Source organism: Anguilla rostrata, chromosome 15, assembly GCF_018555375.3.
Source record: "Anguilla rostrata isolate EN2019 chromosome 15, ASM1855537v3, whole genome shotgun sequence".
Taxonomy (NCBI): domain Eukaryota; kingdom Metazoa; phylum Chordata; class Actinopteri; order Anguilliformes; family Anguillidae; genus Anguilla; species Anguilla rostrata.
In genome coordinates, this window is record NC_057947.1 from 27,959,883 (window position 1) to 27,985,925 (window position 26,043).

General features: G+C 44.9%; 3 protein-coding genes and 1 long non-coding RNA gene across 4 annotated transcripts in view; 2 read left to right on the plus strand and 2 right to left on the minus strand.

The window, feature by feature from the left end:
* gas6 (growth arrest-specific 6) overlaps positions 1 to 5,297 on the plus strand; it is a 21,065-nt gene extending 15,768 nt beyond the window's left edge. The window contains exons 12-15 of the mRNA XM_064310905.1: positions 860 to 1,028; positions 1,379 to 1,521; positions 3,621 to 3,828; positions 4,130 to 5,297. Coding sequence (XP_064166975.1) covers positions 860 to 1,028; positions 1,379 to 1,521; positions 3,621 to 3,828; positions 4,130 to 4,281 — 672 coding nt within the window. The 3' untranslated portion in view covers positions 4,282 to 5,297. The remainder of the gene's footprint in view (positions 1 to 859; positions 1,029 to 1,378; positions 1,522 to 3,620; positions 3,829 to 4,129) is intronic.
* On the minus strand, positions 5,008 to 20,820 carry LOC135240884 (transmembrane protein 255B). Its single transcript, XM_064310916.1, has 9 exons — positions 19,728 to 20,820; positions 18,109 to 18,251; positions 16,629 to 16,691; positions 10,452 to 10,541; positions 9,737 to 9,811; positions 8,806 to 8,891; positions 8,099 to 8,258; positions 7,483 to 7,626; positions 5,008 to 6,983 (listed from the first exon to the last, which is right to left on the minus strand). The coding sequence occupies exons 1-9, from the start codon at positions 19,777 to 19,779 to the stop codon at positions 6,798 to 6,800; spliced, it is 999 nt and encodes a 332-aa protein (XP_064166986.1). The 5' UTR covers positions 19,780 to 20,820; the 3' UTR covers positions 5,008 to 6,797.
* Positions 20,041 to 26,043, plus strand: part of LOC135240889 (uncharacterized) — a 7,933-nt gene continuing 1,930 nt past the window's right edge. The window contains exon 1 of the long non-coding RNA XR_010325819.1: positions 20,041 to 20,161. This is a non-coding gene — a long non-coding RNA (uncharacterized LOC135240889). The remainder of the gene's footprint in view (positions 20,162 to 26,043) is intronic.
* The window catches only part of grk1a (G protein-coupled receptor kinase 1 a), a 10,074-nt gene continuing 6,111 nt past the window's right edge, over positions 22,081 to 26,043 (minus strand). The window contains exon 7 of the mRNA XM_064310906.1: positions 22,081 to 25,552. Coding sequence (XP_064166976.1) covers positions 25,260 to 25,552 — 293 coding nt within the window. The 3' untranslated portion in view covers positions 22,081 to 25,259. The remainder of the gene's footprint in view (positions 25,553 to 26,043) is intronic.

Here is a 26,043-nt window from a genome sequence, read left to right on the forward strand (position 1 = left end):
CAGGGTAGCATGGCTGCTGGCTAGTAACTGCTCTTATATTAATATCTAGAACCTGTAGCAGAACCTGCAGTAATGATTCCAGCTGAATAATGACAGAGTCTGGAGTCGATGCTTACATTGGGAGATTAAGCAGTTTTTCCAGAGGAAAGAGTTGCAGGAAGTCATTATTCTGCTTTGGTGGTGAGGTTCAGCCTCCTTCCTGACCGCTGCTCACACAAACATATCATTTCACACATACACAGGCACACGTGTGAATATTCTCTCACGTTTTGTACATTAACACATATGCACACATTCTCTCAAATACACGTTTCGTCACACATTCTCATTCCCACACACAAACACATTCTGTACTGCATTCAGCGAGTGATTCATTATTCCTGTGCTCTGTAAGGGTGCTGGGTCATTATTCAAGTGTTCTGTGAGGGAGATGGGTAATTATTCCTCTGCTGTGTGTGAGCTGGGTCAGTATTCCTGTGCTCTGTGAGCTGTGTCATTATTCTTATGCTCTGTAAGTGAGCGGGGTCATTGTTCCTGTGCTCTGTGAGCTGTGTCATTATTCTTATGCTCTGTAAGTGAGCGGGGTCATTGTTCCTGTGCTCTGTGAGGGAGCTGGGTCAGTATTCCTGTGCTCTGTGAGGGTGCTGGGTCATTATTCCTGTGTTCACTGAGGGAGCTGGGTCATTATTAGTGTCTTAGCCTGAGTGGTGTTAGTCACGGTCCTTGTGATCTTTGAGGTTGTTTTTCTGTTCTGAATGAACAATGTTATTTTTCCTGTTCTTTGTGTGAGATGAGTCATTCAGCAAACTGGGTCATTGGATTACTGTGGCTGTGTCCTCCCCCCCCCTCCCCCCCCCAGCTGAACCCTCGTCTGGACGGCTGTTTACGGGAATGGCGCTGGCTGACCGGAGAGGACACCTCCATTCAGGAGACCATCCGATCCAACGAGAAGATGCAGTGCTTCTCCGTGGAGGACCGCGGCTCCTTCTACCCTGGCAGTGGATTCGCCCTCTTCAACCTCAGCCACAGTGCGTGTACCGCTGCGTGCGTGTGCGTGTGTGTGTGTGTGCGCGTGTGTGTGTGAGTGTGTGTGTGCGTGTGTGTGTGTGCATGTGTGTGTGTGTGAGTGTGTGTGTGTGTGTGCGCACGCATGTGTGTACATGTGCGTGTGCATGTGTGTGTGTATTTGTGCATGCAAGCATGTATGTGTTTGTTTGCATGTGTGTGCTTGTATAGGAATGTGTCTGTCTCTGCAGGTGAATCTCAGGTGCTGTGTGTGGTGTATACGTGTGTTCAGGCATGTGTCTGTCTCTGCAGGTGAATCTCAGGTGCTGTGTGTGGTGTATACGTGTGTTCAGGCATGTGTCTGTCTCTGCAGGTGAATCTCAGGTGTTCAGTCTGCAGTTGAGCCTGCGTCCTGCCTCCTGTACTGGGGTCCTGTTTGCACTAATCCGTCAGGACAGCGTCCCTCTGTCCGTCTCCCTGTCCCAATACCATCCAGGGAAGAAACTGCAGCAGGAGGTGAGATTTCAGACATTATGTGTGTGTGTGTTTGTGTGTGTGTGTAGGTGTACATGTGCATGTGAGTGTATGCGTGTATGCATGTTTGTTTTTTTTACAATATAAGATATTTGCCAAATACAGTACAAATTGATACATTCCCTTATTTTAAATCATGCATGTGGCCACGTTTAGTTTAATGGATGCTTTTTTTGTTTGTTCAGACGTATCTATCGAAGTGCAAGCATAAATAAATGTCTGTAAATACCAAACGCGCATATCTGTAATTATGACAAGCATCACAAGTCTGAGAGGATGTGTGAAATGTTTGTGCCTAGTTTGAGAATACCGTTCACAGCAACTTACACAATAAAAGCTTGCCATGCCACTTCTCATAGTAAATACAAATGTGCCAATCTGTTGAAGTGCCTTTATACAACTTCAGCAAGGTTTTGAGCATGAACTTGACATGGGTGCGTCACATTTAAGCGTGATTGATTCCCATAGCCTCAAAAAAGCAGCCCTTTTTAAAACCACTACAGTACAACTGTTTTGAGTACAGGGGTTTTTGGAAATTTTCCTTTGAAAGTGAAGTGGGATTACACCAATTTTAATTTGAATTATTTAATCATGTTACTCTTGCATAGTTTTGTAGCTATACATAGTTTTATAAATTAACTGATCGTCAAAGTAGAATTAGAATATTGTTTGTGTTCTACTTCGGCTTTCCAAAAGACACAAGTTGCAGCATGATAAACTGTCTGTACTTGACATCTGCTTGCAAAAATAAATGCAACTTCTCTTACTTTCTCTAAAAATGAAAAAATGACAAACTGAAAGATAACTTGAAAGAATGCAGCCTATGTGCGTCAAAACGGAAAGCGTAGGCTGGTTGTCAAGGAACGCGCTGAAAGGATACACAGGCTGAACTGCTAGTTCAGGGCCAGCCAGAAAGGGTTCTTGTGATGTCACAAAAGAAAGCATCAGTGAGGTAGCATTCAAAGGGAAGCAGAAGCCTCTGAACATACCGATTCTAGCACGAGAGATTGCCATTTTGTTTTTATTACATTGCTGCTTCTGAAAATTGCTCCCATGTTTTCTTTTAATCGATGGAAAGCGTGACTGAACGCTGATAATGACAGTGATTATGAATGTAATGACTCAGTAAGTGAAGTGGGGACATAAACCATTTCCTCCCCAAATTGTAGAGGAAATATTTGAATTGACTCCCAACTACAGTACAAGTGACAACTTGATTTACGTATTACACCATGTCTGTCGGAGATGGAACCATTTTGACTATACGAGGGTAAATTTCACGGGTTCCACAAACTGAACTTCAGCAAGACTGCAGCAGTGTGTCACTATTCGCCATTTTAGCTAGTCTCACAGGGTTTCTCGGAACATGCAGAGCTACATTCACTCTTTTCTCTCAAAACGTGTAATGTGCAGTGCTGCTTATTCAGCACCTGGAGAAACTGTCAGACTGTTTCAGTCAATGAGCCCATTGATAGATGCTCACACCTTGGACCTTGAATAACCGTTAAAAGCAGTTTTAGAAGGGCATGTTTATATACAGGGGGTAGTTGAATGAATGAATGAATGTATTTGACAATTTAAAAATGAGATTTCATAAGACTGCATAGCAGACATCACCTAGCTCAAGTAAATCTTTCTCTTACTGTCATTCGAGGACCATGTTCTATGCTGTTCTTTTAATCCTCTAGCACTTGTTCCGTATCAAATGCTCTAGTACACAGGTTAAACTTGTTAACAGTGGGACCCAAATTAGAAATACTTATTATATCTGGGCCCCATTAAGGAATGTAGTAGCTTTCAGGACCCCTCAAACACACGTACGAGCAGACTCATTGGCGTGGACCCGCCTCATTCACTCCCAGGATTCGTTTTTGGTCCTGACCCCTAGTTAAAGAAGCACCGCTCTAGTACGCAGGTACATGTGTGTGCTTGTACACTGCTTTGTGATGTCATAGCGATGCGTGTTATAGTGCGTGTGTCTGTGTGCATTTGCGTGCGACTCTGTTTGATTGCCATTCTGACGCAATGTTCCGATGCGTGTGCGCGTGCGTGCGCTGGCGTCCCTCTCCGCCGTCCTGCAGTACGTCCTGGTCTCGGCGGGCAGCGAGGTGGTGGCCAGCTTCCCCGCCTACCTGTGCGACTTGGAGACGCACCTGGTGAACGTGACCATCGCCGGTAACCTGACCCTGCTGGAGGTGGACGGGCAGGCGGGGCAGACGGAGCAGGGGGAGGGGCCTGCTGTCCCGGACCTGTCCTCCCCCACCAGCATCTTCCTCGGAGGTCTCCCAGGTGAGTGAGTTAGGGCAGCGCCCGGCTCGTCCCTCAGGGTCTAGAGCCCAAACCTGCTGCCGCTGCGGGTGGAGGGAGGTTCTGACCACGAGAACTGACACGGGGTCAGTCATGGCTTCCTTCACACGCTGCTGTCCTGAGCTGATCTTGGAACCCCTATTCAGAGCAGAGCACGAGGGGAAAACTGTGGCTAGCTGTGTCGCCGTGGTTAGCGTGTCAGCACGGATACTACATACGTTGCCCGGAAGTGTATTTTGGTTGACCTTTGACAAACCATCTTCCCCCTTCCCCCTCCCTCCAGATGTGCCTGTGGTGTCCACCCCAGTCTCTGCCTTCTACGCGGGCTGTATGGAGGCCACCCTCAACGGCCGAGCACTGGACTTAGACGAGGCGCTCCACAAGCACAGCGACATCCGGTCGCAATCCTGCCCCCTGGTGGGCCCGGCCCTGTAACTGCCACTGCCCTCGAAAAAAAAACCGTCTCCCCTGACGAAACCCACACACCCCCAAAACTCTGCTGTTCTCCTCCAAACACTGTCTTCTGATAGATTCCCCAACCACTGTCCTCTACAAACGGTGACCGGTTAAGCCCCGCCCCCTCAGACTCCTGTGGCCCGCCCCCCCTCCTTCACTGCCTTCGGCTATGCAGGTGATGTCATCAGGTACAGCAGGACCACGCTTCACACTGAGGTGCAGGGGTGTATGTATTTATATTAGAGACATAGAGCCTATGCTGTTTCACACAGGCTACTGAGGGGAGTGTGCTGTAATATACTGTATATGTAAATACTTGAGTACACAATGCTTTTTAGCAAAACTTACCTTTTGAATTATCCTGGCCACTTCTCCTGGCATTAAACCTTTTTTTAAAGTACAGTATTCAACACTAAGACAACAGTATTCCAAAAATATATTATTTTTGTTTTTACCCCTGTTTGTTTGTTACTAGTATTTGAGTTTATAGATATAATGTTGAAGATCATGGTTTATCTTGTGTAAAACTGTCCTTTCAGAATGTTTGAATTGCTGTTTTTTTTTTTACTTTCGTTTTGTATATTTTAACCTTCATTTTATATTTTGTCTTGGTCAGTCTCCCAGTGCACTGTTTGCTGGGTGATGTGGTTTTTTTAAATATAATGGTTAAGTGGAACCCTGCTTGAAATGAAATAAAGGTGGTGGTTGAGATAGGGACAAGTGGAACTCTAGTTTAATAGCCGCTCATCAGATGATAGTACAGTGGAACCCCAGAGTTAAAGACCTCCAGAGGTTCTTCATTCATTCAAGTTCTCATAACACCATAACTCAAATGCAATAAGTTGCTAGTGATTTCATTATAAATGGTATAACACAATGTATAACACACCTGTTGAAAAATACTGGAAAACAAGCGCTGTAAAATGTTTTGTGATTGAAAACTTTTTTCTTTTTTTTCTCCATTTTGAAGCAAATTAAAAACCACATGTCATTTATTTATTTTTTTGCCCATTAATAATTAGGCACTGCATGGTCCATAGGAGGTGTTTGTTTCATTTGAGTTCTTCTGCAGAGCCTGATGGTAGGAGTACTCACCAGGACCTGTACACCACCAGGGGGCGCCTATGAGTGCACACTAAAAGCAGAACACATGGGGGGGGGGACTGATCACATATGAGAGCCAAATACCTGCGCTGCACTTAAGCACTCCACACAAGCACACTATTACCAAAAACTCAGAACACAAGAGTCCCAAGTGATTGCAAACACAGGATTCACTCAAAATCCATTTCTAACCAGTTGCAAGGTTCCTTATTTTTTACATTCAGATGATATGCAGATGCTACTGTAGTTCAAGATGATGTTTAAGACACATTTCACTCTAAAGTTCTAAATTTTTACAGACTAAAGCACTGCCTAATCTTAAATGATATTTTTAAGTTTCACCTTTGTCGGTTTAATAGTCTTACCCACACACAAGTCTGGCATCGACTGAAGGACATGGAACTGTGGTATGAGAGACTGAAGCTCACAGGACACTTAAAAACCTGAAGAGGCAGCTTCTTTCTCCCAAACTGAGCACAGGTTTCAGAGTACAGCAAGTTGGCCACGTTCCTGAATAAATTTGAAAAATAACTGTGAAAAGTGGGATTACGAAAGATTTGTCCTCTAAGGGCTTTGCCTAAAACATTGTGTGTCTGTGGCTTCAGTGACGGGCGGTTGTAACCAGTCATGCTTTATATTCACAAAATATTTTTTCTGTGATGGTAAATGGTAAATGGACTGCATTTATATAGCGCTTTTATCCAAAGCGCTTTACAATTGATGCCTCTCATTTGCCAGAGCAGTTAGGGGTTAGGGGTTAGGTGTCTTGCTCAAGGACACTTCGACATGCCCAGGGCGGGGTTTGAACCGGCAACCCTCCGACTGCCAGACAATCGGTCTTACCTCCTGAGCTGTCGCCCCTATGTCGTGACGCATCTATAAAGTACACTGTGGCAGCCCCATGGCATAGATGGCGAAACGAACATTAAACTGATGACTGATGAATTGGTCGATGGCCAATGTTGGCCCGGCCGCCTGTTGGCAAGGTAAAAGTATGGAAATGTTATATATAACTGAAATGGCTGAAGTGTAACCAACAGGTCAAGTCAGAGAGGGGCACGGCATGCTTTTAACCCTTTAAGGTATAAGGGGTCACATAGTCTAATATGTGATTAGAACATCCTTAACTGACCAATCTAATGCTGATGTAACAAGCACTACTGGTGATTGAAAGCGATAGTGAAACGCAGACTTAGAATTTTGAAAAACCCTACTCTTCAAAGGGTTAAATAAGGTGAATGCCCTGTATCGATGTTACCAAGGTGATTTGGTTTCTTCAGGAGGGAACCGGCCACACCAACTGCTCGTGCATGGTTCCACTCCACGAGACCACAGGGGTGGGGGGAGGGGGGGGGGCACGTCACTGGAGAGGGATCAAAGATTCTGATCACTCAGCAAGCGTAGGGCGGGGGCTTCTCACAGGGGCCGTAAGACATCCCATAAAGCACGGGTGCGTTTGGGGTCAGCATGTAGCTGGATGAGGCCTGCGAGGGGGCCTGGCTCTCTTCGGATGGGGACGCTGGTGCCTCGGGGGCGGGCGGTGCTGCCGGAGGCGGGGGCTGGTAGTTGCCATGGTGCTGGGGGAAAGAGGCAGAATTTGGCTGAGAATTAGACAGTGCCTTTATGCTATAACTCTTGAAGAAAGGCTGAGAGCAGAAACAACATCTGTGAGATGCTGGCAATAATAAATGTGTCTGGTACCAGCGGCTGTTTTATTAGGCTGCACATTCCTGCAGTGTGTGTCCCATTAACCCAAAACTTGAGGGATGTCAAACACTACGAAAATTCTCAGTACACCTCTACTCATCTTCACTGCAAATGTTTACCCGTGCGGCAGACACCTGGAGAGGCAGGTGCCCTTCATATGGAGACAGGATGGTATGGGGGTTAACTCTTTAAAGTGCAAGACCACATATATGTGACTAGAATGTTCATGAAGTGAACATTCCGACACTGATGTCACAATCACTGCTGGTAATTGAAAGCGATACTTAGAATTTTGAAAAAAAAACATTCTAAAAAAACCTCTTTAAAAGGCTGAGTAAACAGGTGGAGCGGGAAGGAAGGAGTGGGTACCTGCATGGGCAGCGGGTAATTTGGGTACGCGGGCAGTGCCTGATTGGACGGGCAGAATCCAGCGTAGGTCAGCATATGCTGCGTGGGATTGTACAGGATGTGCGGAGGCGGAGCCAGGCTGGGCGATGTCTGGGGGGCGGGGCTCTGCACACACAGAAAAGAACACGGGGGTCAGTCAAGATGCGTCTTTCATTTCACTGAACATCTGGCTCCCAAAACTTACTGTCATCCACTGGAACAAAACAATAGGGATAACTTTAACTGTATGAACCTGGATTTTACCCCACTGGCTATGGGGTATGTGTGGTAAGAGTGGGATGCGTGTCAGAGGTGGGGCACCTGTCTGTGTAGGAGGTGTGTAATAATGGACAGGGATCTGGGCTTGTAACACAGAGGCTGAAGGTTTGACTGCCAGGTGGGGGCACTGCCATTGCACACAAAGGTACTTAAGCTGCATTGCTTCAGGAGATACCCAGCTGTTTAAATGGAGGGTGTGTAAAAATGGTAAGCCGTGCTAAGTTACTCTGGATAAGAGTGTCTGCTCTATGCCTGAATGTAACGAGTGGGGGTCAGGCTGGTGTCTGTGGAGGCGGGCAGGTGCTCGGCAGGTCCGTACGATGTCTTTGAACGCTCCCAATACGGCTGCAGTGAGGATGCCCAGCAGCAAGCCCAGGATGTTCAGTACCACTGAGGACCAGAGGAGGCGGTAGAGGTGCACCACGTCCGAGCAGCTGTTCACGCCCGTGTACTCGTAATAATGCGAGTGGTCGTCCGGACTGCGGGTGCACAGAGAGAGAGAAAGAGACTCAACACCGCTCCTCACTCAGATACACACATGCACTAATGCACAGGCTCTTAAGGGCAGCTCACAGTTTGGCGATGTATGATTGGCCGATGGATATCGCTACATTTTTGTCACCAACATTCTACTGCAAGCTGTCGCTCATAAAACGATAATGTCGTAATCACAAAAAATAATAGAAAGCATTGCCAAAGTGGAGTCATTTGCGCAATAAAGCTAAAGATAACTGATTTACAGGAGATGAGAATGTAGCATAATGTCATGACAACTGAACCAGCGACGGGGTCAAAGTTTAATGCAATTTAAGTCTTGGCCATGGGCTCTGGTACTACGATAGTCAACGATGACGAATCGTGTGTCTCTCTAATATACACCAAACGTCGATGAGACTGACCATCAAATGTGATAATCACCGGTGGCAACAATTGCACATCCCCAAACTGTAGACTGCCCTTTTCTGTGTAACCCCAGGTCTGTCTGTCTCAGACTCCATCTGTCTGTCTGTCTACCTGCCCCCTCACCTTTCACAGCTATGTAGGTCACAGCAGTAGCAGGTGTTGGTTTTCACTCTGATCTTACACTTGCTGTTGAACGAGTAGCAGGTCACCTGGAGAAAGGATCATCAGAATCATCAGAATATATTCCTTTTGGCTGGGATGTCACCAGCAAGTGCCAACAGTCAGACATTATTTAACTGGTTACAGATGTGCTGCCTTCATTTCACACCAGCAAATGGGTTATACGACTCAATCAAACTTCAGCCCTGGAGGGCCAGGATGTCTGCTGGTTTGTTAATTGCCATTAAAGTTTGATTGAATTGCACATGCCTTTATACTGGCTAAGTGCATTTAATTGAATCTGGCAGTGTCCTGCAATAGCCATCTAAGGAGTACTAACCCAAACCATGAAAAACAGCCCCAGACCAAGGGGCGCCCAGATACTTTTGGTCATACACAGTAGTGTACATACTTTCTAAAACTATTCATCACTACTAGGCTACTTACCATTCTGCCACTAGTGGGTGCTATTCTGACATTGTGCAGGTGTAGATCTTTAGATATTTACAGTTTTGGATGCACCTGAATTATAATTTGTTTTCTTCTCACAGGGCTGGTACAGAGCCCAGTAGTTGACTGATTTAGATTTTTTTAAATTAATTTGTACAAGATATAAATCATGCACTAATGTCACTAGTCAGGCTCCATACAAATGCACGTCTCTGGTAGGCCATCTTTATGTACCCATCTCACTGTAGCAGCGAGGGGCTGGTGGGTATTTCACAAAGCAGGATTACTGGGTTAGCTGGGTAAATGTGCAGAGTAAAACCCGGAACAGCTCTTTTAACCCCCAGATTCGGGAGGGTTCCGGGTTTTACTCAGTGCAGCTATCCAGCTAACGCAGTTACCCTGCTTGGTGAAACAGGGAAACTGGTGTGCAAGATGACAGACGCACCTCCGTGTAGTAGTTGTCATAGGCGTACCCACTGGAGTAGAACTCACACCTGTTCTCCAGCAGGGGTCTCCTGTCCTGCAGCGAGAGGTGAGATCGGGAAAGGCGGGAGGAGAGAGAGAGAGAGAGAGAGAGAGAGAGAGAGAGGGGTGTTGGAGGTGGGGCGGTACAGAGGAGTGCATTAGCCCTGTGAGTGGTCCTGCAGAACGGTGTGAGCGTCACACAGTGACCCTGCTATGTCCTCCCGTTAAGGCCAGTTTTATTTGATTAAGGTCGCTTAACGGTGAAGACTTTATTGGATCAGTGGAGAAAGGAGGTAATGGGTTATTTCACTGATTTACACTCTTTCTGAAAACAGGGAGGACACAGGTAGGACACCGGCGGAGAGGAGGTTGGGCTTCTGAAGCGAGCGATGAGTAATCGTGGTGAGTCAGGTCTGGTTGCCCATGCGGCCGAAGCGACACTTTTGCCTGATTACGTTCTGCTATTGGCTATCCGTTTCGCTGACAGTTTCATTAGCACAGAGGGAATGTGCATGTGTGTGTGTGTGTGTGTGCACGTGTGTGTGTGCGTGTGTGTACGTGTGTGTGCGTCTGTGTGTGTGTGAGAGGGTGACTGGATGAGGGAGGGATTTGTAGGGAAGGGTCCGTGGTGATTGGGTCTATGTGACGGGCTCCAGCAGACACAAGGAGGCGCTAGAGGACCAGGGGATACTCACGATAAACTCAGCCGCAATGATCCCATTCACAATAGCGCAGAAGAAGGCGGCGACCACGCCAATACTGACAAAGATGATGGATGACACAAGCTAGGGGAGAGACAACAGAGAGAGACACAGAGTTTTACCCTCTTGTATCTTCATTTCCTGAACGCTCTTTTAAAAAGCTGTTGTGCATACAACAATTCCAGCTCCTCTTCCAATAGAATGCATACTCTTTCCTTATGCACTCTCAAATTGCATGTTAAATTACAGGTAATGAAAGAATAAAACAGTATTGATCACACCCATATTGTTTCGGTCCCTTGGGGCATTTAATCCTGGGTCCCAATGACGTCAGCAGACTCAACCTGATATCTAGTGACATGTACGTATCTTAGTTGATTTTACGAATCAAGTTCAGATATTTTTTTCCATGACTGAAGCTATTTGTTAAAGGTCAAGGAGTTCATACTCCAATAACTGCTCTGTGGAAGCACAAAAAATAGATAATGCAGATAACTGCAGATAATTCTGCTGCAGTTTGGGGGATACAGGTTTGTTTTGCATTCTCTACAGCCAGCTTCAGACTGCTACAGCGAACGCAGACCCCCCCCACACACACACAGTCCACGATAGCTAACTATACCACCCCCCCCCCCCCCCCACCCTCACGATCTTGCCAGGCTCTGACTGAAACATTAAAGGTTCGCATGTGTTCTCCCCCTCTATCTCTCCATCGCCATCTCTTCCTCCCTCCCTCCCTCCCTCCCTCTCTCCTGACTCGCAGTGCTTGCCCGGACACCAGCCCTTCCTCTGATTAAACGTGACCTCTATCCACCACTGAATTTCACGCCTGAGTGACTTATCGATGTGCACCCTCCACTCCCCACAAGTCTACTTCACACATTTCCATAGTAACAATGGAAATATTTCCACAGCGGAGAGGCACACAGTCCGAGGTGAAGCTGTAACAATGGTCAGTTTGCGGAAGGGGAAGCTTTGCTAAAAGTCTGCCTTTGGCCCGGAGACACAGCAGGAAACACAACCTGTCGATACACTCAAGCTCAGACACATCACAAGCACCGTCACCAAGTACACACACAGGCCACGGCAGTGTGAAGACGGCACTTCTAACGCACAAACAGAGCCCAGTCGGCAGCAAAATACACAAACACGAAGAACACATCGGCATTAATGGACATAATGTAGACAGCATGTTTCCACTCGTCTACATTCATCCATCCATTATCTAACCCGTTTAATTCCCGGTCAGGGTCAGGAGGGATGCTGGAACCTGTCCCAGCATGCATTGGGCGAAAGGCAGGAAGACACTCTGGACAGGTTGCCAATCCATTGCATTCACTCACGCACTCATAGTAGAGAGTTAGAGTCTCCATTTAGCCTAACTTGCAAGTCTTTGGACTGTGGGAGGAAGCCGGAGTACCCGGAGGAAATGCAGATGAATACAGGCTCCGGTGCGATTTGAACCCAGGACCTTCTTGCTGGGGCAAAAGTGCTACGCACTGCACCATCGAGCTGCCATTCAGCAATGCTTAAACATGGCTGTATTCAGTCTAGAATACCTCACACTTGGGGGCATGCACAAGTAGGTGTGTATATTATAACATTGTGGAACGTAGAATGTGTTGTTAAAACAGCAAAGATCCTGAAAATGTTTGTTTTTTATTTATTCCAGGGGCTTTTATTTCTTTATTCTCACAAGGAATGATTGTATCTCGGACCACATCAGAAGGCAGAGTTCTTTAATAACCTGCAAGGTGCATTTTGGCGAAGGTGCCAATTTAAGGTTTATCTGACGGCGCTGCTGCAGTCAGCTTCACAGAATTAAACCCTTAAATTCCACAGATACAGATTAAATCTGAGTTCAGGATTATTGCTTTTTCGCCTGCACTGGAATATTAATTGCGTACGACTTCATACCTGCCAACTTAATGACAGCGGGGTGGGATTCGCAGCGAGAGAAGCTGCAGCAATAAGCAGCACCCAGTTGTGAAAGCACCCACAAAAATAATAAAGACGTCATTTTCTATCCGTCATGTTTCATACTTTCATTAATTTATTTGCTGTACACGGTCATTTCTTTTTTTTATGGAACTCTTTTTCCAGCAGCTTCTACACTTAAAAGATTGAATCGGATGAACGCATGACATTCTGAAGCCCTGCTTTCTCAGGTGCTATTAACATCTTTAATGTAGGGACAGAGTGTACCTGATGAAATACAACAAAAACTCAATCCACTATTTTAAATGCACCCAAGTTCGCAAAGCTACAGATGACACATGCAAAACAGCACAGCCTCAAAAACACACTCATATTCATAGTGAGAGCACAGCACCTAGAATCAACACATGCAGAACTGTTGGCAAGCATAAAGTCTGGGCGTACTGGACAGAAATATACCTAAACTACATTACAGAAAATTAATAAATATAGCTTGGATAATACAACTGACAAAATACACGTTGCCAATAAAATCTTGTTTTGGATCAACAGTAAGTTATTAATGAAAAGGCATTAGTTATGGTCACCATCTGCATATTGAAATGAATAATGAGTGCCATATAGACATTGCCTGATCCTCCTCATGTAAGCACCAAGCTGAACCATCTGAGCCCAGAGTCATTTGGGAGACAGAGCAGCTGCTTGGACAGCTGTACAGAAATTTGACCACAACTCCGACGGGGAAACATACTGCCCGGCCAAGACAGCAGATCACAGATGGGCCTTCAAAATCTCATTGCCTAGTGATTTTATGGTCTTCATCACTTCATCACCAAATGCTCTGGTCTCATTCCTCTCTCGCGCTGCAGCCTGCCTCTGGACCAATAGGAGCAAAGCTGGGTTCTGTGCCATGTAGCATGACTCAGTATGTACCCTTACTGCCGCCGATCGCACCCAATGCAACCCCCACCCCAAATTCTGATTTTCCCAACCCCCTCCCCCACCCAACTCCCAATCGCGACCAAACACAACCCCCCCTGACTCACCCTCAATCCAAACCCAACCCCCTCACCCCCAATGTCGACCAATCCAGACCTCCTCACCCCACCCTCGATCCCAATTTAACCCACCTCCCCTCTCCACTCCTAATCCCAAACTAACCCAACCCTCCCCATCCAACCCTCAATCCCAATTTACCCCAACCTCCACCACCCACAATCCTGACCGAATCCAAACCCCAACCTCCAATGCCCTCCCTATCCAAACTCCCACCACCTCTAGTCCTGACCTATCCCAATCCCCCCTCTCCCAATCCTGATTTAAGCCAAACCCTGGCCTAAACCAACCACCCTACCCCAATCCTGACCCAACTCAACACTCTGATGGCATTCTGACCAAATCCAACACACATTCAAACCCATCAAAATTAACACTATTGAGGTCCAAAACAACATTCTGACCTCTTCTTGACCTAGTCTAATATAATCGCCCCAGCCACACCTAAAACTATATACGTATTAACAAAAACCTAACATCAGGAAACAGATCTGACCCTGTATCATTTTACGACTATGCTTCAATATTTAACCAACAAGAGCAAAGAAATATGACACTGCACAAATAAATCACAATTTTAGCAATCAAATCAGCCAAGGTCATCAATGATATCAATGCCCCTCACAATAATCACTTTAGTAATGAACTAGGGCTTGCTCTGCAACTGATCCATATTAATGAACCGTTTAAATGACTCTGTGTGGTGCTGTGACAGTACCCCTGTCAGTGAATCTGGACAGCAGCATTAGCTCACGTTATCTGAGCAGCAGCAGCAGCTAGCTCGTAAACAGCCCAAACCCCAGCCCCCCCTGCACACACACACACACACACAGACACACACTGATATGAACACAAGCAAATACTCACGCATACACGCACACGTGCACACACACACACACACACATACAAACACAGGAAAATACTCACGCATACATGCACACTCGCACACACACACTCACATCCACACACACACACACATATGCACACACACATGCCCCTATGAGGCAGCCTGGATGATCAGCGCATAACTCTTTCCGAAAACACAAGCCAGACCATAACGCTACACAACGGCTAGCGCAGCCTCAAGGTCGACCGCGGCGGAACGGTCAGGTGATCGATGACGGGACCGGACACCGCTATAATCAGGCCCGGAGCAAACCGGCCCTTCCTCCTAAAATATGGGCCGAGTGTCCGGTCACAGGGGCCCCAAGGTGACCAAGAGGGCGAGGAGCTCTGAAACACAGCCATCAGCGAGCAGGTGGACGAGCCGCCAACCGCGCAGACGTCGCTAATCACCAAACACGCAGAACTGCAGGCGGATTTCAGCGACAGCGCTTGGGATGAAACGACGGCCACGCGCAAGGAGAACCGTCGAAGAACGCCGCTGACTTTGCTGTTATTTCTCTCTCAGCGAGGCAGCCTGCGTGTGCCCACTGAGGGCTGTTTGACGTTTCCTTCGGCATCATTTTTCCTTATCCCCGCTAACCAGGGAACTCCGCCAGCTCCTCTTAGATGAAATCTCACGCTGACCCCCACAGAGCAGCTGTGCGGTTGCCGGTTCGTGTGCACGTTCGAACGCGTAAACCCAGATGAGATGGGAGTTGGTGCAGGTGGGGAGGGGGGGGGGTCGGGGGGGGTCTGGGGGGTCTGGCTCGGAGCAGAAACAAAGTCGGCTCCGTTACGGACACCCGCAACTCCGAACTCCGGCAGCGCCCTGATTAAATTTTAAAGCCGGGACTGGGAGAGATGGCAGAGATCCGGGCCCCCCTAAATCACGCGGAGACAGGGAGCTGCCGCCGCCGCCGCCACCGCCGCAGCGGTCCCCCCCATCCGGGCCCCGGCCATGGGCGGGCCGGCCCCGTCGCCATGGGAACCGCGCTTGGCAGGGCCGCGCGATTAAAGAGGGGGAATTACGCTCCTGCAGAGCAGCTATCGGCCCGGCGCAGACTGAGCAGAGCCTCGTTTAGAGAGCACTTCATTAGTTACCTGGATTTACACACCCGCCTCCCCCTCCCCCCCTCCCCCTCTCCCCCCGGCGCTCCGTACCCAACCCGCGCCGCTTCTCTGAGCAGCCAGCCAACTAATGCGCCGACACACTCGCGCGTCCCAGATCCCCGCGACTGAATAATGGAGGAGATGATCGCGGGAGGAAGAGGAGAGCGGGGTGCGGTTTCACGGTAACCCAGCAGATGCGCCGCCGTCGGCCTCAGGACATAAATTTAAGATGAGACACGGAGGCAGAGAACACACCTGATCCCGGGTATCCAGGCCGGGCTCGCTTACACAGGCACACACGAAACCCTTCCCACAATGCACCTGCCATCCTAATTCTCATTCCCTGTGCTAAGTACAGAGTAGGCACAAAGTCTTTTACCTGAGCCTATATTCACTCACCTGTGCCTGTAGTCTGTAGCCTGGGCTTGTAGTCTCTCACCTGGGTGTGCAGTACTTCCACTGAGCCTGCACTGTTTAACCTAGACTGATTGCCCCCCATTAGCAACAGTGTAGTATAATGGTAAGCAGCTCGCCTTGTAACAGAAAGGTTGTCGTTTCCCAGGTAGGACACTGCCATTGTACCCTTGAACTAACCTGCATTGCTTAGGCATTCAGTATAAATCCAGCTGTATAAATGGATGCTATGTATTTACCCAGAAAAAACTGCATAAGTTGGTCTGGATGAGAGCGTCAGATAAAACATCCGTTATGTAACGTAATGCTTCACATGGGCTCCAATATCCCAGTCACACCCTGAGTGGTTTCTAGGGACAGTGCCTTTTGGTCCAATGTCTCTGTAGTCATGGTGACAGTGTGAAACTGACACCGCTTCGATCAGTTTGTACTCGACAGCAATTAATAACAATCGGAGTGGTCCTGGTGCCATCAGAGCACCAGCCGTGCATTATGGGAAGACTCTCTTAGTCGCCAATGCAAATCTAATTCTTTTGCTTTTCTGAGTGCATGTCCAATCATTCCTGGATAAACAGCCATCCGTGTGTGCCACCTGGATCATGTGACCAAATTAACACAATGATATCCGCGCAGGAGAGCTCAGAACAGGGCAGTTTCCACATGCAGGGCATATCTCATAGGGTGGGCCATCCAAAGCAATAGAAATTGCCAATGGCATCGCTGAGAGAAAGAGAAAAGGGCACTCAATCCCCCTATCACACTACTCACCATGGGTCTCCGATTCTCCACCAGGTTAATTCCCACAATCCCGAGGAAGGATCCAAAACTCAGCTGAGGAGAAAAGGGAAATGCACCCAGTCTCAGCAGAGGGAAGGGTCATGTGATGTCTCGATGTGAAAATGATGGTTCACTTTCTGGGGTTTATTTTTTTTTTTTAATTTTCAGTTTTCAGTTGGCCCAGACATTTCAAGTAATTCCAAAGCAGTTTGTACAGAGATGTCATTTCTCCAGAGGCTGTGTGAGGATTATATTTTTATTTAAAAACAGTTAAGCTTACTTGTATTTTTGGTCTAAACAATTTTCTACAGTGCACAGAACCTCTGCACTCAAGTTCCAGCGCAATATAAAACCAATTAACAATGTTTCTATATGAACTAGCCCTTCATTAAAAGCATTTTATTCTAAGAGGAGTGCCTTGGACTTGCTGTATTCATTATTTTGGCAATATAAAACCAGTTTTATGTTTATAATTGTGCAGAAAGGCCATCAAAGGCTGTGAAAGCTGCTTTGGAGTTGCTTGAAGTGTACTGTACGTCTTCACACCAACCCTAACAAAGCAGACCTCATTCAACAGAGATCTTATTGAGCAGCTAATGTGGGTATGGCATATTGTCCCTTTGAACTATAAGCATCTCGATATCCTACATCATTCTGATATCCTGTACATAAGTCTGGTTTAATTTTGAGAATGGTCAGTTCAAATTCTGCAACTTCGATCCTCCATTGGCTTTTGTCATGAGGACACTTGTTTTCCACAAAATGTATACGTAAAAAGGTTATATGTAGTGAAATTAAATCTTGCTGGTGACTTCTAAAATTAGTTAGGGCATAAAGTGTGTCAATTAGGTAATCATCAGTGTTCATGCTTGTTAGCCTTGTCAATTGCTTAGATAAATATCTGATAAATGGATTTTCACACAAGGTGTCATTCCTTTCTGTTTTTTTTTTCTTTTGGATTTTGCTTTTCTTTTTGATGTATGTGGATGGTTAAGTTTAAATATGATACAATAAAGTTTACATTAAATGCATATGTAATGTGAAAGAAATCTCATCCCTGTGGCGCAGTTCATCTGATGCCACAGTCTATAGCAGGGCTGCCCAACCCTGTTCCTGGAGATCACCTGTCCTGTAGGTTTTCATTTCACTTGGCACACCTGACTCTACTAATTACAGCAGCTCAAAGAAATCTCCAGCTCGTTGAATGAGGTGAGCTGTGTCAGGGTTGGAGTGAAAAACCTACAGGACGGACGGTTGATCTCCGGGAACAGGTTTGGGCAGCCCTGCTACAGACTGTGGCATCGGACGAAATGGTTACAGTGATAACTGAGCTCTAGATGCTCCACAGCCCAATGCACTGACTGGTGAGAAATGTCTGTCTAGTTGGCTGTGAAATTTCCTCTGGATGGGGCAGCTGGGGAGGGGCCGGGGGGGGGGGGGGGGTTGAAGGAGATGAAGAGTTACGACTCACAATGATCCCAGGGTAGTGTCCCGCTACGGCCACGTTCCCGGTGCGTGTGGCAGACACCAGGCCCACCACCAGGATCACCACAGAGAGGAGCAGCAGAGAAACAGTAAACCACAGGGCTGTTCTGCGCCTCTTCACAAACTGCTCTGCAGAGGGACATAACCACACACATCATCACACACTGTACTACTGAACAATACACATTATCACACACACCACAGACAGACACACACACACACGCACGCACACCACAGACACACTGAACAATACACATTACCACACACCACAGAAACACACACTACAGACATACACACACAGAGAATACATATCACACGCACACACAGAACAATACACATTATCACACACACAACAGACACACACACAAATGCACGCACTCTTGCATGCACGCACGCACATACACACAAACACACACACACCACAGACATGCAGATTCACACACCAACAGAGACAGGCACACACACAGACACACACATCATTCTCAAGTCATAAAACATTCAGCATCAAACACATCACACACACACAGTCCCAGACAGCAACACACCTCTGCTTATTACACATTACAATTGCTCTGCTTCTCCTTTCCTCACACCTCCATATACAATGCTTGCTAATTCAGTATCAGGTCATTGAATAGACCACTTAACCATTGCTTTTATTACCATCATTCTCACCAGTGATATGCAGTGAGGTGGCCTTCATAGCACCTGAATCAGCCTGTCACCTGTTAAAACTCTTGCCAAAATCACCACAATTAGGATTTTTAGTTTTGTTGATTCCCTCTAGAATCAATGTCTTCTGCAAAGCATAGCGTGAGAGCCTGTTTGTAAATGGCAATGGAAATGGTGATGGGTTAATTATAGTGAAAGACCCCATGGTTCACATTGTCCGATCACTTTTCTCAGAAAACCACCACATTTCCACATGATGTTGATCACATGTACTCTCCCCCCAGGCATCACAGTATGCATCCATATAGTGTTGGGGCACTGAACGACTACATTACAGTATATTTCAACATTCAGTTGAGCTTGGCAGGGCAATAAATTCCGTGTAGCGAAGAAACAAGCAAGCAAAGAAAACAAACAAGCACATTCAGGCAGAACCCGCAGGTTGTCCTATGACAGAGACTCCGACAAACAGACTGCAGGGTACAACTGCAGAACACAAGGACTATTTCTCATTTTCCTCGAGGTCATAAACTCCGCTGATTAAGCTCGAACCATTAGCCACGCAATACTACAAAAAATCAGTTTCTGCAACATTAAAGTACATCAAATTAGTTAAACAAATTATTATTATTATTATTATTATTATTATTATTATTATCATCATCATCATCATCACCATATTGCTGGACCTTATTATTTCAAAATAGCTTATTATAATTGTTTATTACTGTCATCGAAAACTAATTAGCCAGAGTAAAACTACACGGGATCAGGAAATGTAATTAATGTCAATAGGTGAATTATTTTTATCTTCAAAATTAATCCTTCCAAAATAGGTATTACCTCTTCACTAAAGGTCAATTGTCAAGCAATAATAATAAGTTTACCTTTTTTTTTTTTTACCTTTTTTGCTCCTTAAAAACAAAATATTACCTGCAGGGTCGAGAACGGTAGTGGCGGTTGGTGGGACCGTCGACTGTTGCATCTCGTCTGTGCCGGCGTTTTAGTGAGGAAATAAACAAATATAAACGCAAACGCCAGCAGTCCCCGCACACCAGCAAAAATGCCCGTTACAGGAGAATTATGTGAGATATAGCTCCCAAGCGTGAGCTGTTCCAAACACCAAACTTGCGTCGCCGTCCTCACAGCATCTCTGCGCGGGTGCGGAACTTTCTCTAGCTGAAACAGCCTTCTGTGCAGGAGAATCCGTCACCTGCTTCGCAGTCGCTTCCTCGCGGCAGTGTCTCCAGAATCAAGTCTCGCCCTGTGGGACGTTTGTGTGACCCGACACCGCCGAGGAGCAGCGAAGGAGGAAACAGTTGCCCCTAAAGGACCCGACGCCCCCACCCGTCTCAAGTCATCTCAAGGTACTGCGGACTTACAGAGTACACATTATCCCACCACTGGCTGAAATTGTGAACTTTCTTTCATTCACGATTGTGTGCGTGTTGTAGACTGATATCGGTGATATGGTTGTTTACCAGACCTGGACCGAACATAGTTTTTTTTATATTTGATATTTCATTTGTCAATGCCAACTGTTCTTTAATTCAAATATTCAAATAATTGTGCTGAAGCCAATGTTTGTTTAATATTCGAAATTCATCCCACAAAAGAATATAATTTGACATTGCATGTATGAACAATGTGAGCATACGCAGTAAGTTTTTTTAACCTATTCACAAAGATTCTGCCTAATAAGCTTTATTCAACATTTTTATGAGCAGACCGTTAGGGCGCATGGAGTGCAGCATTGATCGGAATGTTCCCAGGTGAGGCTAATTGTGGGCCTATTAAAGAAGATCAGCTGTACTGACAAACGATCTTTCTGCAACTAGGTTTGGGCAATATGGTAGAAAAGCTCGTAATTTGCACATTTGCAGCAGTGGCAAGCTTTTTTGTAAATAAATCGTTGCATATATTTCAGCAGTGTACACAGAGTTATTCGATGAGTAGGCTAGTCCTGAATCAAAGACTGTAGAATCTGTTTAGCTTGCACTTGTAAAACATTGCTTGCAATAATCTGCTGAAGGTAGTTTGACTGACTTGACAAAATGATGACCTGTGGTCGTGTCCTGTTGCACAGATGGTAACACTGAATGGAAATAATAGGTATAAAGCAGAAGAGATTAATAGGCAGCTAAATGTTAACCAGTCAAGGAGTTTTTTTCATACCAATGCTCTTGATAACATAATTAATCATTTAAGATCACATATGTGATTAGAATGTTCTTAATTGAACATTCTAATGCTGACAGTCACTTCTAGAACTCCATTGCCTTCAGTTACCAGAACACTGGTTTTGGTCATTTAGAATTTAGAAAAAGATATTCTAAAAACAAACCGTCTCTTCAAAGGGTTAAAGAGCAGATTGCTTGCCATTAATCCAGACATCAGCCTTTAAGTGTAAAAAGGTTTATTCTGATCCAGGTTCAGGTGCAAAAGGAACGCCTAAACCCCTTTATATACACTGGCCTGAGAGATATGGTGTCATTGATGTTAATCAACCTGAAGGAAAGGCCACCCACCTTGTGCCTCATATGGCGTTTGGAGTTTGAGAACATGTTAGTATAGATCAATGGTCTCCAACTCTGGTCCTGGAGAGCTACAGAGTCTGCTGGTTTTTGTTTTCACCTTAAAATCAGCACCCAGTTGAGGCCCAAGACATCAGGTGAGTTGAGTTAACTGTGTGATCACTGCTCTAATTGATTCACGAAGTGCAGAGTCACTATGAAAACCAGCAGACCCTGTAGCTCTCCAGGACCAGGGTTGGAGACCACTGTTCTAGATGCACACATCACTGAAACATTATTCTCTCTGCGTGTTGGGCTGTACCCCTATCAGGCCAGTCACAGAGCGTTCTCCATCATTGTCTCCTGAGACCAAATGTCAGTGATGCAATAAAGTTCTGTTTTATTGAGAGTCTCAAAATATGGTGGGAGCAGAATTTGCTCCCACCGTATACTGACATATTTACTCGGTCAGTTTACAGTCTAGGTTCCAGAAACCTCATCATCAGGTCTGTTATGTCTTATGCATTATTTATAGATTATACCCAATTTTACAATCCAGTGAGGCAATTAGATTGTGAGACTGTGAATTTGAAAAGTCAAATACATTAGATATGAAAGCATTGCCTGCAAATGCTATCAGAAAATGTGGATCAATACAACATTGAACTGTTGAATTTGCATGTTGTGCATATTTGTGCATGCATGTGTGTGTGTATTATTATAAATCAGCAAGGCTTTCTGCATGCAAGAAACACTCCCTCAAAAGCGCCATATATATTGAAACAGCATTTTAATAATTTAATAATTGACGTACCACACTGAAATCGCACATTAAGACAATGTCAAACTGAAGTTTAACAGCAGGCTGTGGCCTTGTTCAACACAGACATTTTGAATATTGTCTTTTGTCCTGCATGTATTCACTTAACTGCAGTAAACTTTTACAAGAGAGCACATGATCAGGAAATTGTGTAAATGAATAAAACCTCTTTTTATGGAGACCTGCCTCCTTCACTATATGTGTTACTGTCCGTTCTTTGTGATATAATTTCTAACACTTGTTTAAGGATGTGGCAATAAATATGCAAGACCTGTTGGCTGGACCTTAAAAGTCAATAAAACATTTTGTTATACTAAAATATTTTTATCATACTTATGTTATACTAGTAGTATTAGTGCAATGGGTGACGGGATATTTCATTGCATTATTTAATTAAACAATTTTTCAGCTGGTTTCCATAGTAACATCAATCCTTTGTGGGATTAAACGGGAAATAAACCGCTGTGCTTTTGTTGCCGTGGTAAATGGACCGGAAGATTGAGAGTGGTCGTCACTCTCAGCTTTCCATCACCCTAAGTGTCCGTACCTCCGCACACATTTAAAGCTTCCCCTCCTGAGTGCTTTGTGCCAATCCCAAAATAAAGGAACAGTCCCCTTCAGCCATACAGCGATTTCCCTCTTCACAGCTGCTGCTGTGAAAGTAAAATCAGAGGTGTCGGAACAGCCTCCACAGGACTTGATGTTTTTTTGTCAAAAATTTCAATATAATTTTGTATAAAATTTTTCATCAAGGATGTATCTTAACAATCAAAAATCTATTTATGAACATTCACCTGTTCTTTGGACAAGTGTCCAACTTAAACAATAAAATGTTGCTCGAAACAGACCAATTAATTCTAAAGAGCCTTCCTGCCAGAATCGCTCAAATTACTAAAATTTACTCAAATTCCCAGAAAATGTCTATTGCTGCAGAGCACTGAGAAAACTATTCAATGAGCCTTTCTCCCTAGCATTAAACAATATTCATGACTAAAGATGAACATGTGGACTCAGCCACTTTAGCTGCTGTGCTACTCTGATAAATTTTAATAGCGAAATGTAAAATGTGCTGCATGCTAAAATAAGGAAAGATGCCCCATCTTGTATTTAGCCAAGGCGCAAAAGTCACATCATAAGCATATCTGTTATAGTTTATTTCTGTCATTTGTGCTGTCTATTGTACAGTATATCCATCAGTAGATCTAAGGAATGCCAAATTAGGTTTGTAATTTCATGGTACATGAGTAAGGAATATACAATAAAATTCACAAAAATAATTCACAATGGAATAACACATTAAAAACACTAATGCACAAAAAATGCACAAAGGTCATAAAAATGTAACAGTTTGTTGGTACATAAAAAGATAAAAACAAATAATGAAAAAAAAGGGTTTTTAAAAGTTGAGTTTTACAAAAGCCTTAAATGCAGCCTGTGCGGTTTTCTGAAGGGCAAGAGAGCGCACCTCAGAAAAAGCCTCGCAGTCTTCCAGGCGAGATTAATGAGCCATCCAGTCTCAGTGGCATGGCCGTATACATGCTCTACTGTATATCCAAGATGTAAAAAATATCTTCAGGAGTTAGCAAGGAGTCAAATGTGACATCCAAGGTTTTTAGTCAGACTAGAGACTGGGCCTGATATGCAGCCATTCTGGTTCATGTTGCTTTTTAGCATTAAAAAAAAAAAGATTTAAAACTACAGAGGATTCATGGATAATTTCAAAGTATACTGTCCTCATAGAACCCTCCAGAACACTCAATTTAGCAAGTGTATTAAATACATGAAATATTTCCAGTCACCAACTATGTCCTCAATGTCTGAAGGCACCAGTCAGCACCAATATAGAGGGGGGTAATTAAATTTCTCAACTAATAATACATTTCCGTCTTGTTGTCTTAAATAAATCACATTCGATGTCTGGTCCAGTCAGTTTAAAATTATATTACAACTTCATTGAATAAAAAATAACTGTTGATATCAGTGAAATGAATTAGTGTCAAAGGTTTCTGTCTCTAAGCACATCTCAGCAGATTTGATTTTCAAAAAAAAAACTTAACTTTATATGTTTATACTGTTGTATTTATTTCCCTTTTGTACAGTCTACAAGCATTTTTTTACATTTGCAGAGAATTGAGAGACATGTCGTAATGTCTTATATTACAATGGCAGCCTTCATGCTGTGATTTTCCAAACAATTTATTTTGGAAAGCCAAACCAATCAGAAAACAGATTCACTAGAAGCGCTAAACGGATCAAAACAGACAGAGACTGAGGGTTATGTTTAAGGTTAGGGTTAGGGCTGCATACACTTGCAAGTACAGATAATGTAGCCGTATACATTTATACTATTCGGAGAATGTCGTTAATTTTAATTCAGAAATTAAACAATAACTAAACTTTAGAAAAATGAGGTGAGTTCACAGACATGTTGAATAGCATTAGGTCCACGGTGACTATTAAACGACCAGTATCATTGGTTTGCCAATTTCACTCACTTTTTGGGGTATTCAATGAGAGAGCAACTACCTGAAAGTAAATCTCTCTCTCACACATACACACACGTGCATACACACACACACACACAAACATGCACATAAACAAACATAAAAAATGCTCTATTTCAGGTGGTGCCGTGTCACCAGTCACCGCTAACAGTAACCTCTCACCACAGAACTAAACCGGCAAAGTAAACACTAAAATATAATGTAGAAAATTCCCCATCCAGGATATATGTTTAAAAAAAATTTAATATTCATTGTTCTGACAGCACATAATGAAATGTTGCTGAACGCAAACCAATTCATCCTGAAACCCAATCGCCACAGCCATTAATCAAATGATACTTATTAAAATATGCGGAACAGTTCTATTGCTGCAGAGCACTTAGGAAACTATTCAATGAGCCTTTCTCTTCATAGCATGAGCCAATACTCATGACTAAATATAAACAGGTGGACTCAGCTACTTTAGTTGTATATTTAAACTGAAAGAAATGGATAGAAGAAAGCTTTAATCTGAATATAAGCAGCACGGAAACCATTCATTGTTTCAGAAGAAGTAAAAACCAGCTGCAGATCCAACTGCAAAATGAAAGTAACGGTGGGTTTCTATGGAGATGACCTGGTTTGACCCTTAGGAGACGCAGCAGGTGGAAGATTTGGGAGGCTGTTCGTAGATGGACTCCCGTCGGAGGTCATCGGGGACCCCCCCGCCCGCACCCCAGACGTTAAGCTCCCCAAACACGCCCGTCTCGATCATCTCCTCCTGCCAGGGAATGGCGATGTTCCCCGAGGCGAACTCATCGAAGAACTGCTTGTCGGGTTCTTCGAGGTTGACCCCCCTCACCGTGGAGAAAGCTCCCACTGCATCCAGATCCTTCGCATAGACTGTCTTAGAGTCGGGCACAAACGGGGGAGGCAGGATTCCTGAGGAAATCAGAGAACGAAAATAGTGTTCGAACAGACGCTGCCTTCCACCATGAGGCAGACCGTGATAAGATTGTTGGTGATAATAATCTACGATGAGATAACCAGTGTCTTAAGATAAAATAACATGTTTTTTTATTGTGTTTTTTAGGGAAATGTGCTGTGGACGTACAAATATAACCGCGTAAACGGGCATGAAAAGACAGAGAATGAAGGGCTGCCAGGTTGCTTGTCCTGTTCAGGCGCTGTTCTAGCGCATGGATGGGCTCACCGCCTGGTATTGAATTCAGGCCACACCAGCACCAACTGTGGCCTGCAGCTCTGTGGGGCAGTGACCAACCAGCTCTAGTTGTTCTCAGCTTCAAACAGCCATTGTTCTTATCATCGCACGCGACTGAGCACAGGAATGAGTGTTGGTGGGTAGACGGTGGGTAAACCAAGTCAAGGTGGGTTGTATATGAGGACGGGTGGTCAGGTGATTAAGGAATGGG